General features: G+C 41.3%; 3 protein-coding genes across 4 annotated transcripts; 2 read left to right on the forward strand and 1 right to left on the reverse strand.

The window, feature by feature from the left end:
* The first annotated feature begins 153 nt into the window (after positions 1-153).
* On the forward strand, positions 154-3,609 carry tfpt (TCF3 (E2A) fusion partner). The gene is made up of 6 exons (XM_018736602.1): positions 154-288; positions 728-988; positions 1,141-1,211; positions 1,354-1,423; positions 1,558-1,713; positions 2,192-3,609. Exons 2-6 carry the CDS (start codon positions 728-730, stop codon positions 2,294-2,296), a joined length of 663 nt encoding a protein of 220 aa, XP_018592118.1. The 5' UTR covers positions 154-288; the 3' UTR covers positions 2,297-3,609.
* A 1,070-nt stretch (positions 3,610-4,679) lies between these two features.
* On the forward strand, positions 4,680-13,840 carry cnot3a (CCR4-NOT transcription complex, subunit 3a). 2 transcript variants are annotated; one of them, XM_018737963.1, is made up of 19 exons: positions 4,680-4,841; positions 5,782-5,845; positions 6,068-6,135; positions 6,216-6,290; positions 6,382-6,471; positions 6,703-6,831; positions 7,170-7,265; positions 7,355-7,574; positions 7,771-7,904; positions 8,227-8,283; positions 8,419-9,298; positions 9,518-9,623; positions 9,713-9,854; positions 10,720-10,833; positions 11,350-11,449; positions 11,598-11,796; positions 11,901-12,033; positions 12,124-12,249; positions 12,458-13,840. In XM_018737963.1, exons 2-19 carry the CDS (start codon positions 5,821-5,823, stop codon positions 12,554-12,556), a joined length of 2,793 nt encoding a protein of 930 aa, XP_018593479.1. In that variant the 5' UTR covers positions 4,680-4,841; positions 5,782-5,820; the 3' UTR covers positions 12,557-13,840. The 2 variants fall into 2 exon arrangements, with proteins under 2 accessions (XP_018593479.1, XP_018593486.1); XM_018737970.1 differs by lacking the exon at positions 10,720-10,833.
* Positions 13,841-14,295: 455 nt separating this feature from the next.
* On the reverse strand, positions 14,296-19,834 carry prpf31 (PRP31 pre-mRNA processing factor 31 homolog (yeast)). The gene is made up of 14 exons (XM_018737983.2): positions 19,639-19,834; positions 19,062-19,280; positions 18,883-18,943; positions 18,656-18,739; positions 17,900-17,997; positions 17,539-17,645; positions 17,221-17,390; positions 16,886-17,043; positions 16,616-16,705; positions 16,156-16,283; positions 15,981-16,053; positions 15,448-15,576; positions 15,224-15,322; positions 14,296-15,134 (listed from the first exon to the last, which is right to left on the reverse strand). Exons 2-14 carry the CDS (start codon positions 19,278-19,280, stop codon positions 15,015-15,017), a joined length of 1,536 nt encoding a protein of 511 aa, XP_018593499.1. The 5' UTR covers positions 19,639-19,834; the 3' UTR covers positions 14,296-15,014.
* Positions 19,835-20,010: the final 176 nt, after the last annotated feature.

Below are 20,010 nucleotides of genomic sequence, written 5' to 3' on the forward strand. Positions count from 1 at the left end.
GAAGTTTTTTTAACCTGCTTAAGATATTAATCCTATTCTTACCACTTGCGGTGCGACACGTATTTTTTTATTTTTTTTAATTTTTTTTAAAGTTTCCAGATATAACGTTAAATATGGTAATAAACGATGACGCACAAAAGACGCGCCAACAGAAAGCGTTATACATGTTTACTTCCCACATTGAATTTTTTATAGTGAAGATGAAATTTTTATTCTGTTTGAAGAATACCTTGTTTGAAAGAAGCTTTAGAAACTGAACGTGTGGGAGAATCTATTGGCATTGCGAAGGTATTTTATAATATTCTTACAGGAGTGTAAGTCGTTGTATCAGCAAGAACAAGCTAAAATTTCCATGCATGTTAACAAATAATCTGTATTCTTAGTCACTCATTAAGACCGACAGAAATTTTCGCAGCCATGATTCAGTGGCATTACGTTTTAAATAATTACGATCCATTCAAGTCTTTTGTGTTTAAATTTAGCTGAGTTTAGTAGTACGACTACACATTTCAACTTGTTTTGCACCAGTGTCCAGGAGTACCAGAAATGGTTGCTCCCCTTCTGGGCCTTCATTGAGTACAATGGTGGCCGTTGTCCTGCTGGTGCATGATATTGTGATTATTGTGCTGTAGCAGACTCGGTGGAGCTGTACTACCCGGTCTGATCGCATTGAGCTGCTAGTGCAGTGGTGCGAGCTCCTCATCACTTGCTGTGTCTTCTTTGTCAGATGATGGAGGATTTCTCTGGTCTCGCTCTGCCCCCTCTGTTCGGGGAACATATACTGGAAGCAGAGCTCGAACCCGGGGGAGTGGAGCTCGGACCAGGAGAAGTTGAGCTTGGCCCAGGGGGCGGTGAGCTCCTGGACAGCGTAGGACAGGGTTCGGGGCCTGGGCAGGAGGAGGACGAAGAGGTAGAGGAAGAGGAGAGGAAAGAACGAGAAAAAAGGAAGTACCTGGCGCTGAGCAAGAGATGCAAGGAGATTGAGCAAGTAAGTATATGAGCCCAGTTTGACATTGTACAGGCACTCAGTTGTCACTGCTGACTGTAACGCATGGTGAAATAAAGTGCTGTTATCATTTGTTTCACTGAAAACGTGCAGCGTATCTTCCGAGATACTGTGTTCATCAATATTGTCTGCAGGTGAATGAGAGGATACTTGGTCGCCTTCACCAGGTCCAGAGAATTACACGTCGTTTAAAGAGAGAGAGAAGGTATTTAAGTTTAAGTGTTGTGGATATAATAAAAAAAAAAAAAAGCTGCACGCAAAGAGAAATCAGTTCGTTGCTTCCTTGCTATTTGTATGTCTTTGTGTTTTGAAATTCACAGGTAAGTAACTCCGCTTCCTAACTGCAGGTTTTTAATGAAGACCCTCAGCTCTTATGGAGATGATTACAGAAGTGCTCATCTCACTATTCTACTTGAGGTAAACTAATGAATGTGGGGTTACTGAACAACTTTCTCCAGTATAAAGGATTTTGTCATTTGTTTTATACACATTAAAGACAGTAGAAGCGAAGCAAAGGCTCTCTTAGTTGAGTAGTTGTCTCATTTGTTCAGGATGAGGCCGGAGGGCCAGCAGATTCTTCCCTTGGAGCAGATGATGACAGGCCAAATGGCATGCCTGGTTCTTCACCCTTAGCTCCCCTGCAGTCAGCAGTCGGACCCAAAAAGAAGAGGCATCGTGTTCCCAAGGAGAGGGAGCGAGACACACAGGTAAGGAAAATCGCGCAGACCCCAAAAACAAGATGTTGAACAGTAATATGATTTATTATCTGCGAAAAACTGAATAATTTTTATGTCTGTTGCTTTTCACTAGCAGAAGTACATATAAGTTTATAGATAATTATTCATTACTTATGCATGGGAATTAAGAGAAAAACAAACTGAGTTTTTGTTTGGGAACACAAGAGAAAATAAGAACAGATTGTTCTTCAGCAGTTTGCTAAAAGTTCTGGACACAAAAAGACATATAACAGTGTCATTTTCTTAAACCACTGTAAAATTAGGATGATTGTGTTGTGGGTTGGAGCTTCTTGACATTATTAACATTGTTTGTTCCTGATAGCATTGTTACATATTGTGCTGTAAGTTTATTTAAAGGCTGCAGTACTTTGTGCTTAATAGAAACAAGAAAAAGGTGAACCTTATTTTTGTCAAATTCTTTTTGTCCCATTTCTGCATTTCTCTACAGATCGAAGCAGACCTGTCCATATTAACCGAAAACCAATTCAGTGGATTTCCCAGTCCGTCTGCTCTCTCGCATTTGCCAAATGCACACGGCACATCTACTTTGTAGGACTTTTTGCATGTACGGTACCAATAGCTGTACCAGTTACTAGTTATTAATTTCAAATACAACTCTATTGCGGACTGAGCATTTTACTGGTGAATCATCAGTTCAGTTCCAAGGGAGGATAGCTTCTCTGCCTTTGAGAGTTGTGTATCATTTCAATTACTGGAAGAAAAAATGCTTGGAAAATGGTATTTATGTTAACCACTATGTATATTTTTCAAGCATACAGTAAATGTGTATGCCAGTCATTTGGATTAATTTTGTATTTAAAGAAAGATCCATTTCAGTGAAAAGATACCTTTTAAAATTATATCGTTCAGATGGGATGTAACATATCGTACTGCAATAAAGGGAGTTAATTTGGTAAACCACAGGCAAGCAAAGAAAAATGTACTATGAAACATTACAATGAAATTAATATTGCATATATATTGTGGGATAGAAGATTGTAATGATTTGTGGTTTATATTTAAAGGATGTGGGATACAAAGCCGATACTTAATGGTGATTAAGTAAGGTACTTGTATTGTTCCAATAAATATCTAGTTGTATTGATGGCTAAGCTGTAAAATTGTGAAATATGTGAGCCGCCTTTAATAAGTGTCTGCTTAGTGAGGAATTCCTGTACGATGTAAAAATTTTGTTAGAACAGTTACATATGATATGCCTGTATCACCCTACAGTTGATTAAAGTGGACTAGAGTAATTGCTTCATCAAAACAAACAGAAGCTGGCACAAGAATGTCTGTGATCCATGATCTTCCACGATTTGTTAGTGTCCAAAGCTCTTGAAGAATTTATGGCAGTGATGGGGCTAAAAATGAATAGCTAAATGATCACTTATAAGGCAAGCCATGGAGGGAACAACAGGAGTAGCGAATACAGTGTCCTACTGAAACCTGGTTGATGCACTAAAGATAGCTGATGTTAAAATGTAGAATGAGTGTGAGCTGACAAAGGGAAATGAAGAGTGACACCCCAGCCAATTTTTTTGTAATTGCAAGTCAGCATTTGCCCCCAGCTCTGTGTTTCCTCTGGGCCTTTTTGAGGTTCTCTGCAAAATTTATAGAGATTGTTCAAGTGATTTTTAAATTGTTGCCTGTTTCTCTAACAGCCTTGTGATGGACTGGCATCCTGTCTTTGGTATGACCTTTGAGGGATTGATTCTGGATCACGGCAACAGTAAATAGATGAGGGGTTGTTGAACGAAAGGGGTATTAAAAAGGGGAGTTTTTTTTTTTTTTTAAACTTGTTAACCTTATGAAAGTAAACCTGTACTCACAGAGAATAAAATCTACTTTTCAGTTGTATTTACATTTTGGTGTCTGTACTCATGAATTCTTATGGGAGCATGTTATACATAAATATGTCATAATTTATCAGCTGTAACTCCAAAATTTTTTGAACACTTGACTTGTTCACTGTAGCATCTTAATCCCAGAGGTCTATATGTTTGAATGAGACAAATTTGGAACCCTGGTGTAAGCTACTTTGGAGTAATTTGGGTGGTACGGTGGCAAAGTGAGTAGTGCTGTTGTCTGACAGCACCTGGGTGGTACGAGAGGACGTGGGTCTGATCCCCAGTCAGTTTGTGTGGAGTTTGCATGTTCTCCCCATGTCTGTGTGGTTTCCCCCAGGTGCTCTGGTTTCCTCCCACAGTCCAAAGGCATGCTGTTCAGGTTCCCCCAAAGTGTGTGACACGGAGTGTGTTCCACTGATGTATGGATGAGTGACCCATTGTGAGTAGTGTATCTAGAAGTGTAAGTCACTGCAGTGAATAAGGTGTGTGGGCTGATAACACTGCATAGAGTTCATTGGTATCACTTTCGAGAAAAGCGTCTGCTAAATAAATAAATGTAATGTCTAGAACCTCTGTCCAGAATGATCCTTGACTAAGTAGGTGCAAAAACCTTAATGAAAATGGTTAATAAAGTAAGTTTATTCGATAGATAGATAGATAGATAGATAGATAGATTTATTGATTGAAAGTTACAGTACTATCATTCTGACCTGTAACATTTCTCTTCTGATTCTGATAAGAGGCTGCTGCTGTATATCTGGACATCTCCAAAACATTAGTATATGATTTATGTCCCTCTTCAGTGATAGAAAATGTTCAACATGTAAATGTAGTGACAAGATATTAAGTTAACTTTTACATAAGGACGGTTCTCACAGTTTTAAAAGTATAAAATATCCTACATTTAAAGGCCCTTATAAATGATTTTTCACTACCTTCGCTTAATAATTTAAACCAATCACAGAGAAATTGGCGCGGAAGTAGTAAGGCAATGGAGCCTGAGTGACGGAGGGTTCCGCAAATAGGAATTCGCAAATGTGACTTAACGTCCAATGGCTGACGTCGAGGGGCGGGTCGTCAAGCCACCCCTGCACCAGCGGTAGGGGTACTCTTGGCGACCATCTTTTATGTTAGGACTGATTGTTTAGCGAATGCAAAAATTAAAAAATAACAGAACTAAGGGATATCAAGGAAATAGATATACTTCCACATTAAGAAATAAGGCGATCAGAAAACCAAAACATAAAGGTAAAAACAAAAACGCTTAATATTTGTGGGAATTAAAAGGTGGTTTCCCACAGAGTTAGCTTGCTGGGCAGCTGTCCGTCTGTGGTTAGCTCAGATGAAAAACATATTTCCAGTCGAAACCTTTACTGTGTCGTTGCAGGTGAGAAGAGGGAAACAAAACACGAATACTGACGAAATTCAAACATGAATGCTGTCAGAATGACAGCCTGCTGTGCACCGCTGCTGGTGTTCCAGCTTGCTTCGCTAGCTAAGCTAGTAATGCATGTAGCTACAGAGAATTACTAGTATAGCTAGCAAGTTAGCTTGTTAGCTCCAGTTGGTTTACTGCACAGCTGACCGAAAGCCCGAATTATAGCAGTAGTGAACAGTCGGGCTTTTCACGTAACGGTGCGTTTTCTTGTTTAAATGATTGTTATTGTGGACGTAAGTTGCTTTATTTCTTCTCAGAGTGCAGCTCCATGCATGGGTCATGATGATGATGATGATGATCATGTTGTGTTCTTCCAGATCCGGCGTTAGCGGTTCCTCAGTGGCACTAGAGTAGAGTAGTAGTTAGTTTCTTTCCCGTGGCGGGTCGGATCCCACCATCATGCTGACTGGCCTCATCATCATGTGTCCAGCTCATGCACAGAATCATGTTGTCTTCTAGCAAAAGAGCACTTAGACTAGTGTCTGCAAACAGGGCAAAAGTTTATTCTCAAAAATCAAAAGTTGAGCATTTTGATGCAGGTATCTTCTTTTGTGAGTTTGTGGATTCGGTTGTGTGTAAATGTTCAGGGAGATGGGTTCTGGTGATCTCAGTTGGTTCTACACGTCCTAGATCATCCCCTATGAGTGCAGTTATAATTCCAGATGTTACCGAGTCTAGGATGGAATTCATAATTATAGCTTGCAGTAATGATGAGTGTTTTTGTCAGTAACGGCTATTATGCTGTCAAAGGTACAAACGGTATGAAGAAAGTATCCTGGTGACAACGTCATGGCAGACAAGAGAAAACTACAAGGTCAGATATCATTTATTCATGGCTTTTTATGGCTCTCGTAACACTTTCGATTAGTCACGTGAGAGTTTTACGTAGATACGTTTACATTTATTTGTTTCAACCACCTGCGTATAAATTAGTGTTGTCAATTTGTAAAAGGAACATCATGTATTTTAACCATTCCCTCTATGAATGCTGAATGAGATCCATATATAATTGACATGTCTGTTCTCTTCCACCCAGGTGAAATAGATCGATGTCTCAAAAAGGTAGCAGAAGGTGTAGAACAGTTCGAAGACATTTGGCAAAAGGTGAGAATGTCTCATTTAAGTATTTGACTGCTTAACTTATTGGCGAATGTCTTTCTAATAACCTCATACTTGTTTTCCAGCTTCACAATGCAGCCAATGCTAACCAAAAGGAAAAATATGAAGCAGATCTCAAGAAAGAGATTAAAAAATTACAGGTTAGAAACAGTTTGTTCCTTTTTTTTTGCTTATAATATTTATGTATACTTTGTACTGTAATTCCCTGCTATAAACCTTGCCTTCTCTTAGCGACTACGAGACCAGATAAAAACATGGGTGGCGTCTAATGAGATCAAAGACAAAAGACAGCTTGTGGAAAATCGCAAACTTATTGAGACGGTAAGGAATGATGTTTTTCACTGGAAACCCTGTACAGTGTTTAAATGTTGACTTATGCAGTTTTCTGTACAACTGTAGCAGTTTTTGGTTGTACAAGGTCCACTTTATTGTAATCATCACAAATTGCAAGGCATGCTTTGGTTTTGCTCACTTGCTGAGATCAGATGTGTTTTAATTGACTGAATATCTAAATAGTGCCGCATGTTCAGTGATTCCTCACTTTCTCCAAAGCAAATGGAGCGCTTTAAGATTGTGGAGCGGGAAACAAAGACAAAGGCTTACTCCAAAGAAGGCCTGGGTCTGGCACAGAAGGTAGACCCTGCTCAGAAAGAGAAGGAAGAGGTTGGCCAGTGGCTCACTGTAAGTACTCAGCCCAGGATCTTCAATGCCCCATATTCAATTTGTATTAAAATGCTGTTTGTGAACAATGTCAGTTTCTAGAGTATTTACACAGCAGGTGGGACTAGGGAAATTGTAGCGATATTTGCTGTATGTTCATATTACAGTCTTAGAAATTTGTGTTACACATTTTGGCTAGTCATTAGTCTTTGGTTTATCACATGTTTTATCTGTGATCTGTGAAAGTGTTCTGATTCTGCCTTCAGGAAAGAATTTATAAGAATAAATTCTATTGTTTATTGAATAGAGTCTGAATGGAGTTGGTGATGGACCTCCCTTTTTTGGCTGTATCTTTTCAGAGTACAATAGACACTCTAAATATGCAGGTGGACCAGTTTGAGAGCGAAGTGGAGTCTCTTTCTGTCCAGACCCGTAAGAAGAAAGGGGACAAAGAGGTCAGGATTCTTTTTGATCTCTTGGATACTTCTGCTCCGTGGAGATCTGTTGTTTTCATCAATTCATCTTTCGCACTTTCCCCTTTCAGAAGCAAGACCGCATTGAAGAGTTGAAACGTTTCATTGAAAAGCACAGGTACCACATCCGAATGCTGGAGACCATCCTGCGAATGCTGGACAATGACTCAGTGCAAGTGGAATCGATCCGCAAGATCAAGGATGATGTGGAGTACTATCTCGACTCTTCTCAGGACCCTGACTTTGAGGAGAATGAGTTCCTCTACGATGACCTTGACCTTGAGGACATCTGTAAGTGGTCTTGAATTGGTTGGAGGTTGAATGGTGGTTGTTAATGAATTTTATCTTGGTAGTTATCTTGATAGTATTTTTCTAGATGTTGGAGGTTTTAGAATGAATGGATATTAATTTTGTACCATTTTGTGATCCATATCTTAAATTGATTGTGCCTGTGTACATTATTATTGCTTTCACTGCATCTCTATAGCTGCCTCCGTGGTTGCCACCTCCCCACCTGGCCACTCTCACATGGAGGATGAGATTTTCCTGCACTCAAGCAGCACCCCAACATCCACCACCTCCTCGTCACCAATACCCCCTTCCCCAGCCACTTGCACTATGGTAGGTAGCTGAAGATCTTTCCTTTTTTGTCAGACTCTCTGTGACACTGGGAACATTTTGGTAGGAGCAACATCTTGTCTTATTTTTCATGCTGTAACTTAAAACAACAGTAAGTTTTAGTACTGAAACAGAAGAGTAACTTTTTTGAATGTTGGTGTAACTTTCCAAAATAGGCTTAGTGTTGCAACAGGTGATAATATGGTAGGATACTTTTAAAAGCACATCTGCAGTATGGCAAGTAGACACAGTAAGAAAGTAAAAGTATTGTTCATACATATCTGTATAAATGAATGCTCTTACATGTATTAAGTGTATGTTTTAGGACAACTCAGAAGATGATAAGAAAAGGGGACGTTCTACAGACAGTGAAGTTAGCCAGGTGAGAGGCTGAGCTATTCGTGAAAAACAAGTTACTAACTGTCATTGAGCATTTCTGTGGATGTTTGAAAGCATGTATTCTACACAGAGTGCTTGATTGTCTGTCTTTGCAATAATTTCCTTTTCTCTTTTCCAGTCACCTGTGAAGAATGGCAATCCTTCATTGTCATCATCATCATCATCCTCTTCTTCCTCTTCTGGGACCTCTTCTTCCTCACTGGTCACCTTGGCCCCAGTTACAGGGGGCAGTGGGGCTGTCTCAGGGAGCAGTGGCCATATGGGTGGTATTGGCGGGCTCTTGCACAGCCCTGGCAGCTTCAGTGCAGCGATTCAGCAGCAGCCATCACAACAGCAAAACCAACAGCAGCAGTCATCTCAAGCCAAACACTCCTCTGTCTCTGGAGCACCTTCTGGCAGCAATCCGAGCCCATCAAATCACTTTCATCTTCCTGCATCAACTGCCTCATCTCCTCCAAATTCCAATACCCCAGGCACTGCTAGCCAAAACTCCCAACCTCAGGCTCCATCTGGGCCCACTGCTTCCTCCAGTCTAGGCGCTGGTCTGAGCAAGAGTGGTATGACAGGGGCAAATGGTACAAACCAAGTAGGCCTCCCTGTGATGCCGCCATCAGTGAACACCATGGCTACACCGTATGCTCAGGCAGCTGCTGCTGGAGGGGTGGGGAGTGGGCTTGGAGGGTCAGTTGGAGGAAATACTGGTAGTGCTGGCTCCAGTGTAGGGGGCACTGCAGGCAATAATAATGGAAGTGGGTCTTCCTCGAGTTTGCTGGGTTCTGCTTCTGGACTTGGTTGTGCCAGCAGTGGGATTGTAGGACATGGCTCAGGACAAACGGTCACTCAGGGCTCAGCACAAGTGGCCCTGAGTCCAGCTAGTGTGGCTCCTGGAAGCGCAGTGGGAGCAATTGGCAGCAGTGTGGGGACTGCAGGGACGAGTGGAGGAGGGAGCGGCCTTCCTGTCAGACCACCAAGTGGACAGAAACAGAACGGTAACACAAGTGAGCACTGATCTTCTACAGTTAAATTGTCTCCCTGTTAATCACATTGATCGTCAGTACTTACATCTGCATGGCTTCTGTTAGTTTTCTCAGCTTTACAGTGAGAGTGTTTTTCCTTTTCACTGAGTATCAATCGGCTCTGAATTTAGATAATGTGTACAAGGTGGTTTATATTTTGTCACAGTTTGCTTTCATGTTTTTATCTCTTGTGTATGCCAGGTTACAGTGCTGTTGTAGCTGACAGCATGCCAGACTCCACCCTTAACAGTGCCAGCCAATCACAAAGCAGCCAGCCCTCTGCCTTGGGCTCTGCGGCCAATCCACCGTGAGTGTTTTGTTTAGCGTCTTTCCGTTCATTTTACATTTTTAATATTGTCTGTTTTCTACCTGAACTCCTCTCCTTCCCTCTTTTAGTAAAGACAACAGCTCCAGCCTCTTGGATTCTATGACCCTGCCCCCTAGTTCCCCTTCTCCGTCCTACAGTGAAAACAAGCAAGCCAACAGCAGCCTGCAGAATGGCCCTCACTCCTACACCGCAGGTTCAGAGGGCATCAAGGTGAGTGCTGGCGGAGTGCATTGGGCGGACATGTTGTCTGACTCACAGCACCTGGAGATGGAGGGGAGGTTGAGGGATTGAGTAAACACTACTAGAACCTCCACGGCAGTCATTTTGACTTTCCAGATTTTATTTCCTCTCTTTGTACGGCACACATCTACCACTCTCCAAAATATGCCCATCAACTCCTTTTCTAGGTATTGCATTTAAAGTTAGGAATACATACATTTTTTAAAATTAATATAGGCATACATACATCAAGATTTACCTCCGGGGCAGACATTGCTGCATACTGCAGTGTTAAAATGGTCAATATGAGATATTACTATGTAAAATGTACTTCCATTCTGTTTTCATAATTGCTTTGAACTTTTTCACTTTTTTTCCTGTATTACTACTTAAGTTTCAAACTGTGAAGTTTTGAAAAAATGAATGGGCGTGATTACAAGGACAGGTATTCAGTTTACTCTTAAAATGTGTCCTTGCTTCCAGTCGGCTTCATAGGGTGGCTGTAGTGTCTTTGCAATCTGAGAACATCTTGCTAGACCTGATTGAATAGCTGAAAAACATCCCACAATTATTTAATTGCAGTTAAAGATGAGGCGGAAGGTTGTCTTACAAGGAAAAATTAAAAAAAAAAAAAAAATCCATACTATTAGCATTGGCAGTATGTTTGTCCTAAATATACTTATTTTGGAATTAACTTGAAGAAGACATGTTGCTGTTTAAATGAATGGCAGCAGTTGAAGAGATGAGCTGACAACCATTTTCTACAAAATCCTGAAGCTGGCAGGAAGTCGGTGCGTGTTTTGTTAACAGAATGTACAGGAAACGGCATAAAAAGACCATCCACTTTATCCTCCAGCTCGCTACAGATCTCCGTCAGATACTGATGGGTACGAGGGCTGGACCACAGCTAGGAGAGCAACCCGGACCAATTGCAGCATCCACAAACACTCGAAAGAGAAAGCAGTGTCAGGTAGCAGGATATAATAACCGAACTTGGCAAATGTTTTAACAAAATGTGTGTGGTAAAAGGAAAGCAACAGGGTATAGTTACTGCTTCTTGCGTAAGTGAGGCTAAAATGTGATGTTTTGATTGCATGAGCATATATTGCTCAAAATGTATATGCTTCTTTTTAGATGGCCGTAGAAATAAGCTGTAGTTAGTTTTGTGGTATATTTTTTCTCACCCTACATAAACCTAGTAGATGTGTTTTCAGTTCATTTAGTGTCTTAAGGTCTGATTTTTTCACTTTTATTTTTTAAACAACGTTGCCCTGCTGCCCCAAGGATAGCGTAGTCATCATGGCTGGCCGTGGGGGTTCTAGGTCTGAGCAAAGTTGAGGTGCTGTGAGCATGCAGGAAGGCTGCTGAGTAGGCAATGGTGAACAAGAGGAGCTTCAGAGAGTAGGGCAAGCAGTTCAGAAGGGACAGCTGAGCAGGCTTGATGTGCATATTTTGTGCAGTAAGTTCCCCTGTCTTGCTTCACAAGGCTCCGGAGCCCCTAAGCTCTCTGAAGTCCATGGCTGAGCGAGCGGCACTGGGTTCCAGCCTAGAGGGAGACATGCCTGGCCTGCACCTCCCTGACAGAGGTGAGGACAACCAGATGCACGTACAGCACTCCTTTCCACCAAAGGCTTTGCGACTAGATGTGCTTCATTCTGATTTAATGAATTAATTTTTCATTTTGATGATTCTTCTGGAGCTTCCAGTTCTCAGTAGCTTCCATTCTTTGTGTAGACATCTTTTCTGGATCAGGTGCACCTTCTGGACTGCCAGCAGCTCCCCAACCATCTCTTTCTGAGGTCAGCATCCCCCCTTCACTGGGAGTGTGTCCTCTGGGCCCTGTTCCTCTGTCCAAAGACCAGCTGTATCAGCAGGCCATGCAGGAGTCTGCATGGACCCACATGCCCCACCCCTCTGACTCAGAAAGGATAAGGTATGCTTAGTGGGTCGCGCTGTGGAAATGTCCGACATATTAGCTCTGTCCAGAAAGTATAGTTTTTTGTTGTTTTTTTTTTTTTTCCCCCACCCTCCCTCCAGGCAGTACCTGATGAGGAATCCGTGCCCCACCTTGCCTTTTCACCACCAGGTGCCTCCTCCTCACTCAGATTCTGTGGAATTCTATCAGAGACTCTCAACCGAGACACTTTTCTTCATATTCTACTACCTGGAGGTACTTGTTACCTTGCACCTATCCAGCTTGTAAGACATGTCCTCTATGCCGTTTTGTCAGTTCTCACACAATTGCTCCTTGCTCTTGCAGGGCACTAAGGCACAGTATCTGGCAGCTAAGGCTTTGAAAAAGCAGTCCTGGCGGTTCCACACAAAGTATATGATGTGGTTCCAAAGGCATGAAGAGCCCAAAACCATCACAGATGAGTTTGAACAGGTTTGAACAGTTTTTTTTTTTTTAAACTTTTACAGTATGTAACATTTGAAAGCTGTAGGAACTACACTCTCAACCCTAATTTAGTATGCAAATAGAAAAAAATCCATTCATACTTGTCAACTTTTCTATGAGGTGGAGCTTCTGAAAATCCATTTAGAATTTTTTTTTTTGTAGAAGTCATCAGCTGAAGTGTAACTATCTCTTTCAGGGGACATACATTTACTTTGATTATGAAAAATGGGGCCAGAGGAAGAAGGAGGGATTCACATTTGAGTACCGGTACCTTGAAGACCGTGACCTGCAGTGACACAATGATGGAGGAGGGGGCGGGTGGTAATAACAGAAGGATGTACTACTGTTGACATTCCTAGATTGACCTCAGAGCAGTGGGAAGGCACAGAAGCTTTTCAGTGTTTTTTGGGAGGGTTGTCAGTTAGTGCACATGCCTTTGCACCTTTCTTTTCCATTGAGTTCTGCCCCCTTTACCATATTCTTTTTTTATTTAACTAAAGTTCTTTATTACCTAAATGCTGGAAGTATTTTTTTAAGTGTCAGTGGTGCTTGAAGTGTCAACTCATTTAGGGCCTGCAAACAGCAGCACCCAGTCATGTAACACGTGAGGACAGTACAGGACCAAATCATTTGACCACTTCCAATTGTACCCCCAGCATCCCCCTCTAATGGTGGTATGTGTAGCTAGGTTGCCCTAGATACAGCTGGCCTTTCCCTTTGACACAAGTATGACTGCATCTGTCTATGCAAAGAAAGTCTGCCCCCCCCCCTTCCTTAAATGTAAAAGACTTTGCTGGGATCAAACTACCAGCATTACCAGTGTTTATAGTGGATTCTGTCTGTACAAACAGAATTTAAGCCAAAACCTGAGAAAGTATAAAGGCCAAATTGGCATGTGAGTTGACTGTTTCCCATGCTAGGCAACTTGTTTTATATGCAGACTGAGGATGCAGTTTCCCTTTTGACATAGTCCCCCCTTTCTGAGGAGAGGGGAGAATAGTTTTGTTACAGTCCCTTCCTAGTTATAGTTAAAACCTGTTCTCCCTGATTCAAAGTGAATTATACTGTCAGTTGTGTTCTTTTAAATAATACACCCCTACCTAAAGTTAAAAACCCCAGAAAAGTGGTTAAATGTGGCAGGCAGGGGGCCTCTTGCATCATTCAGTGTAGCAGTTCTCAACGTTGGGTCCTGCAGACCCATTGTATATGCTGGGTTCCCCTACCCCAACTGCTTTTTGTAAATACTTTTTGTAAATTTCTTTAATGACCTATTGAGTGATTTGTATAACTCAAGCAACATTAAACTGAACAGCATTTGAGCTTTTAATTTACAGAGGAACACAATGTAAAATTTGGCTCAATATACAGTATGTTCATGATTGCAGTTGAGCACTATGAACACACAATGCATGTGTGATTAATGAAGCCTGAAACATACTTCTAAAATATTAGATGTCCACATACACCCACTACCTTTATAGACAATTGATGGAAAACTGCCCAACTAATTGTATAACAACTCATGATGTTAAAGAACAGCTCAAATCAGAGCTAATAAGTTACACAAAAAAAAAAAAAACCACAATGGGTCACCAGCACCCAGCTTTTAACCTGCTGGGCCCAAAATTCTTTTGTTACAACAAAGGGGAAGAACCAATGAAATGTGAATCTGCTCAAAAAAAGCTATATAAAGAGGTTTCACTACTTGCACTTTGTCAGAACAGCATGGCAAAACAGTGGAGGAAAAAAAACTGAACAAAAGGATTGTAAATTACTAATAAAGTAACTTTTCAGGAATAGAACCCTCTGTTTGGAATCTGATCAAACAGGGATAATTATATACAATGCCTGAAATTCAGGTGCAAAATATCCCTTTGGGCACAAAGGTACCATTACAAAAGGATTAAATGATGCTTTGGATGAAGGTGTCAGCATGCAAGAACAAGTGATGATTCTTACCTTTTTATACAGCAGGCTATTTTGCTGGTTTGTTCTCAATGGTAAAATAGTAAAGAACACCATGTCAAGTCCATGTCCTTAACCCTTATGCCATGTGCAGCTCTTTACTTGATTTCATTATTTCACTAGAAGTTTGACATCTGTAACACACTGCACAGAATTAATCTGGTTTTCTACAAGACAACTTTTAGTCAGTTGATTCCATGACATGCTGACTTGCATGGCCTTATTACTCATACACACAGTCTATAAAAAGGGGTTTTAGAACAGAATCCCATCCCTCTCAACACTTTTTAAATGCTGGACATGAAATAATTGGTGGCAATACAAAAAAAGGGCTGATCTACCTTCATAGAGAGATGATTATGAAGTCAGCTACTAGAGCAGTCTATTAGTGTACCTTTATATGAGAAAAAGTTATCCAAGTTGAAATGTTATTTTATCCAGCTAAATTGTATCTTAAACTATCAGTTTTCAGTACATTTTAAACAGCCCTAACCATTTACATAATCCTGACAATTTCTACAAAATAGGTCACTAAAACAGGTTATGTATGCATCACATTTGAGTTTATTTAAACTAGAATCTGTCATACAAACAGTAAAATGACAATCGAACCTGGGAAAGGGAGGGGAGGGGAAAAACGTAAAAAGTATTGCTCTGAAGTTCTTCCAATATGTGCTTGGACCAAGTCTCCCTAAATTTGACCCAGCATTTGAATGGTATGTTTGCCCATTACATTAGAAGTCCATGTCAGCACAGCCATGTATGCAGCACGGTGAAGTACCACGGACTCACATTTTACCTTCACCCTCCCTCTTGACCTTGAGAAACTCTGCCATATTTGAGAAATACTTCTGGTTGGCTTCAGCCACCTTCTTCTCTGCCGCTTGAGGATTCACAATCTCCAAGCCCTGTTAATAGGGGTGAGGAGAGATGTGAAATTGTTTTAAAATGGACTAATATTCTATGCAACTGAAAGACTGCAGTGGTGTTACTGTACCTGGAGTGGGGTAAAGGCTACACTGGAGCTGGTACCAGAAGAGCGATCCCTCACGGTTGACTTTCCTCCATATACCATGCTCTGTTTCTGGAGAGTCCTCTGTCAAAGGAGATATTTTAAAAGAAATATTACACTTGAAAAACATTCAGAGAAGCTCAAGATTGCACATTTACCACTATAAAATACATGGGAAAAAGCTGGAAATGCAATGCACCCCAAAGTACCTGCAGTGATTTTGAGATCCTGGCTTTAGTGGCCTCGTTGACCTGGGCCTGCCTGACGCGACCACTACCAGACTTGCCCAGCTGACCAAGACTGAATCCCAGATCCTCTTGGTACGCATCATCTTCAATCTTAAGGAGAGAGAGGTTTGCAGGTGTGAGAGTGAAATGTGTTAAGTGTGCATTAAATTAACAGGATGCATAAGAGTGTTACAAACACTGTACCCAGCAATCATGCAGTATAATCACTTCAGTATTTTAAAAAGGCTTCCCTGAGACATCAAATTAGCCTGATCATTCATTCCTAGTTTCTGAAATGAAACCCAATACTTAATGGAGACAAGTATGGAAACAATACTTTTCCTTATTTAAATGGATCACACTAAATACAAGTCTCCCTCAAAGCAGTTAGCATCAGATTCACTATTTACCTCATTGTCAAGTAATAATACAATGGTACAAGGTTGTCAAATACCAGGTTGCCTCATCTGTACCATTTGCAAACTTGAATTTAAAGTGGATTCAGAAGCACTGACCTCTGCAAATGTCATTCTGTTTGCATGCTTCCTAATCTCCGTCAGACCCAACCGCTCTTTCATTTTGCGATACCTGAGAAAGGGAACATTTAGAAAGAGGGAGGGGGGAGAAAAAAAATTACATTCAAAATAAACTAAGACAACAAAAATGGTAGATGTGGCAATGCACACATACCTCCTGCCTCCTCGTTTCTTTCTCTGTCCATCTATGGGAGCAGGAAGGGGCTTCACCTGCTTCACAGGAGGTGGCTCCTGCCATTTGTCAAATTTCCTCTCAATCTCCTCCTTCAGGTCACAGCCAACCTATTGAAACCAGACAACCTGTCCCTCAGTCACCCCTCTGAGGTCACATGTGATCAACTGTGGGGTATGTAATGAAAGCTGGCTGATAAAGGTAAGACTAGCTGGACAGTCAGTCATACCAGTGAAATGGACAAAAACACTCTTGAGATGTTTGCAACTAGATCTCCTGCCCAGTAATACTGCAGTGTACCACTGATGTCTACAACCCTGACAGAACTAAGGAAAGGCTGAAACACACCAAGCTTCTGCCATCACTCCATTAAACAAATGCTGGCAAAACCTCACTGAGAATATCAAAATGCTTCAGCTCAAGGTCAGGCCTTGCTTCTCACCTTGCCATCAGCACTCTCATGGAAGCTGTCCACTCGAGCAGCCAGGGTACATTTTGCTGCCACCAGCCTGGCAGCCTTCCTCCGTAGGTCCTGCAAATCATTTGCTTTAGGCGGCTACCCTTTACTTCCATTTTGCACCTTTTACAGCAAAAATACCTACAACAGTCTTAAAAGGAAAAGAAAGAAAAAAAAAAATTCTGGCCACAAAGCATCAAGTAACTGACAATTAGCCCACCTTCAAATGCCAGATTTTCCTACAGTTACACTTACAGGGGGCAGGGACTGCACCACATCACAGTGGTAGATGTAGCCAGTGTGGGGAAGCAGTGAAGTGCTGCTGAAGCCCGAGAGGGACTTGCGCTGAGCTCCCAGCAGCATCAGATTACAAGCTGGCATCTTGGATAGATTGGTGAGTCCACCAGCAATGCCTGTGGGCAACAAGTGGGGTTCAGATGGAGCACAGACACTATGAAACAGTAGGCGCATATGGCCAATGTGCTTTTAATTATTTGGGTTCAAACAAAATGTGCTATTTCAGGATGGAAGGAATAAACTACATTTCAGTAACTTCCTCCATTTTACCAGTCCTTCAGCAAAGCACTCACCCATGATCTTGGCAGCAGTGGAAGCCCCAACAATGATGGAAAGGTTAGGGGCAATAAAGGACATCCTGGACTCCACATATTCGTAAATTCTGTGTTTTGATTGGTTCAGCTCTAAAGCCATATCACAGGCCTCCTCCAGCCGCTGTAATTCATCCTCACCGAGCATTGTCCTGAACAAAAATATTTTAAGCGTTCAGCTTTTAATTATATAACAAGCAGGAGTGTTTAAACTGCAAAATGCATCATCAAGGGAACTTTGACCATTTCAGTTAAATATCATACAGCATAAACATGGCAAGCGGAGCGTAAACCCCTCACCCTTGCGTAGTTGAAGCAGTCACACTGACGACCATGATGGTGGCATTGGTCAAAATTTGTTGGAGTGTCTCATTATTTTTGCACTTATCCAAGTTATTCCCCAGTTCCTGAGAAAGTGTGAGAATATTCATTAAAACTACCACTGAGTCATCCGCACCTTTCATGCAATTCTTTTCTCTCAGTAACTAATTAGTTGCTACTTTGTAATAATATCTACAAATAAAGATATCATTTATTTGGTAATTAGACATGATAGAAAAAAAGATACGCTTCGCCTAAACATAAGATTATATTCTCCTGTTAACTCCAGAGCAATGCTGAATATAAACATCTAACAAACCAAAACAAAAAAAGGTCTTACTTTGACAGTCCGGATATAATCCAAAGCGTTTGGCACTAGAGACTCCAGTTCTGGGAACCTTTTTGAGTATTTGTCACGAACAAACTTGTGGATGATGTCTGCAGTGAAAGAAATAAATTGCAAAGAAAGTTTTCAACATTATAAACAGGACTTATGTTCGGGAGGGGAAATGTATAATTATCTAAATTCAGTGCAGGATGAATTTATATAAAAGACTATCATCTATTCTATATCTTACCACAATTCCAGATCAACATTCCTTATATACTTTGGCCAAATTAATACTCTACTCTATTGAATTTAAAACTACAAAAAAAAAAAAAAAAAAAAAAAAAAAAAAAAATTACTTCATGATACCAGTGAACAAAGGGATGTCCATTTACTGACCAATTTTTCTTCTACTTTGTGTGTATGTATATGAATATTTGTACATCACACTGATTTTGTGATTAGCTGCTGCATTTGGAGCCAAAGATTGCCAGTTAAAATCTCACCTACTGGTGGGGCACCCTTGAGCAAGGTACTCACTCTAAATTGCTCCAGAAAAATTACCCTTTAGTATAAACGGGTAAATAGTTGTTGGTGGCATAATACTGTATGTCGCTTTGGAGAAAAGCAGCAGCTAAATGAATAAATGTAAATGCTATAGACTTTTTGCTCTTCTGCGCACAAGTCTTGATGGATCACCTTCAGTTAATTGCTGTTCATAAAATTATATAGCAATTTTGTACTCAAAAACAAGCTTACTGTACTTACTGAGTTCATTGTCAATTTCTACTGTCAAGTTATTGGCAGCGACGATGAGCCTGTACTCTGGATCTGCTTCTACGGGACCCGAGACTGAAAGACAGAAGATGAAAAACTAAGGGCAAGACAGCTGTACAAATGAACTGCAGACCTGAATAACTGAGAATTGTCAGACAACTGCAGTTAAGCAGAAACATCATCTTAGTGGTTATAAAGTAAAAACAGAAATAGGTCACCTTCAGAGTTCTTGCGCTGATTGCCAACATACTGAGCAATGTTCTCCGTGATATCTGCAAACTGTGAAAGAAAAAGCAAAAATGACACCTCACAAAAAAAAAAAACAATGCCACACTGAGCTGTTCAGCAAAGGGGGGGGGGGGGGGGGGCAGAGACACAACACACACCACCTCCTTACTTGCTTGCTGTGTCTGAGTTTTGCTATTGAAGTGACACTTTCTGTTCCACTGTAGTCCAGTTCCATCTCCTCGGGGATATCCTCCAGTCCTCCGACTGCTCCTTCTCTCCCCAGTGTCTCTCCATCGCTATCGCCACCTTCGCCTCCCGGGTAAAGTCCATCCTCTCCTTCCTCTCCAGCCTCCTCCAAATCAGCCAGGAGTTCATCTGCGAGAGACATCTGGAGACGGGAGGGACAGTCACTCTTACCAGCCCAACAGCAGCAGCACTGACAACACAGACGAGTGGAAACACTGACTGGTCACATATTTACATAAGGACCACAACTGGGCACAGGCTTGTTTACACACAGTGAGACATTCTCTTCTCTGAACTGAGACTGAATTGGCTCTAAATAAAAAATATCATGCCAGTTCTCCTTGGCAAATACGTGTTTATTGCACATTTTTTAATCAGTATACTCATTTGGCCATCGAATCAGAGGGAGCTGACAAGTCGTGGTTCGCAAACCCGTGACTGCGGGCTCAGTGCTGAAAACTGCATTCATTTTTGCCTCAAACCGACGCTTGCTCACTTACCTTGCTTCCTAGAAAATTCTTTCCTCTGCAGATAACCCACTACAGGCAAGAATGTGCTAATTATCTGAGAGCTACGGAGCAAGCAACCGCTTCGATCTACCTACAACCTCACCACGTAAAACAGACGGAATCCAAACGCATCAAACTAACGTTGTTTCGGGTTTCCGTACTAATGACGCACAATTTATACGTCATATCTTCCGGCGCTCAGTGGTAGCGTAGGAAAGGCGATAACATTTCAGTGCGCATGCGCCTTAACACCTGACCGTATTGCGTATCATTTATAAAAAATAGCACGTGATTCCTCAATGAATTGTGTATTTGGAATAACATATGACATACTGGCAGAACATAATGTTTGTAGAAGCTGGT

Source organism: Scleropages formosus, chromosome 18 (genome assembly GCF_900964775.1).
Source record: "Scleropages formosus chromosome 18, fSclFor1.1, whole genome shotgun sequence".
Lineage (NCBI taxonomy): Eukaryota > Metazoa > Chordata > Actinopteri > Osteoglossiformes > Osteoglossidae > Scleropages > Scleropages formosus.